Here is a 765-nt window from a genome sequence, read left to right on the forward strand (position 1 = left end):
AGAACCAGAGCTACCCACAGAACCCGAGCTTCCTGCCTCCGGGCTATCCCCCCCACCCACCCCCCAGCTACTCTGCCCCGAGTTACCCTCCCGGTGGGCACGTCCAGGGCGGGCTAGGCCATGCCCCTGCGACTCTAGCCGACCTCCCGCCCCCCTACACCCCCGGCCACATGGGCCAGCAGCGACGGTAGACAGACTCCGCCTTCTCAGGATCGCGCGCCGACTGCACTCGCGCTCCGAGGCTGATCGTGAGTGAAGCGCTGCGGCCGACAGACACGCGGCGTCCACGGACACGGCAGTAGTTCTGGCACGGGATTCTCGGGCAGACTGTATACCTTGACCTAAATCGCGAGGCAACTTGCAACGCCTTTGGACTCCCGCAGCATCCCCAGGTGCGGAAAGGTCTCCCAGGACGTTGCCTTTGCCCCTCGTCCGTTCGTCGTGCTGCGGTGAAGGCGGGGCAGCGGCGCCCGTCGGATCCCAGTGCTTCATTCGGTGGCCAAGTAAGAGCGACGAGGCACCACACACCTACAGGTACTCCAGGAGTTTCGCTTTTACGTGACAGACATTCCGCTGCGGGGAAAAGGGAATGAAGACAATGGACCTGTCGCCTTAATGGCGCGGAAAACATTGCATCCTGGTGGTCATGTGTGTGGGTTCATGACTGCTTCCGGTTGTAAGTGTGTGTGTGTGTGCGATATTAGAACATGTGCATACTTTTCGTATTAAGGTTCAATCTTACCGTGACATTTGCATCTTTTAGGA

At 59.9% G+C, this 765-nt stretch overlaps 1 protein-coding gene across 1 annotated transcript in view; it reads left to right on the top strand.

Annotated features, from left to right (window-relative positions):
- The window catches only part of LOC119593361 (vegetative cell wall protein gp1-like), a gene marked incomplete in the record, with an annotated part of 11762 nt that extends 11003 nt beyond the window's left edge, over positions 1-759 (top strand). The window contains 1 exon segment of the mRNA XM_037942287.1: positions 1-759. Within this exon segment, the coding sequence (XP_037798215.1) occupies positions 1-191 (191 nt within the window).
- Between the last annotated feature and the right edge of the window lie 6 nt (positions 760-765).

This window comes from Penaeus monodon, chromosome 32, assembly GCF_015228065.2.
Source record: "Penaeus monodon isolate SGIC_2016 chromosome 32, NSTDA_Pmon_1, whole genome shotgun sequence".
NCBI classification, from domain to species: domain Eukaryota; kingdom Metazoa; phylum Arthropoda; class Malacostraca; order Decapoda; family Penaeidae; genus Penaeus; species Penaeus monodon.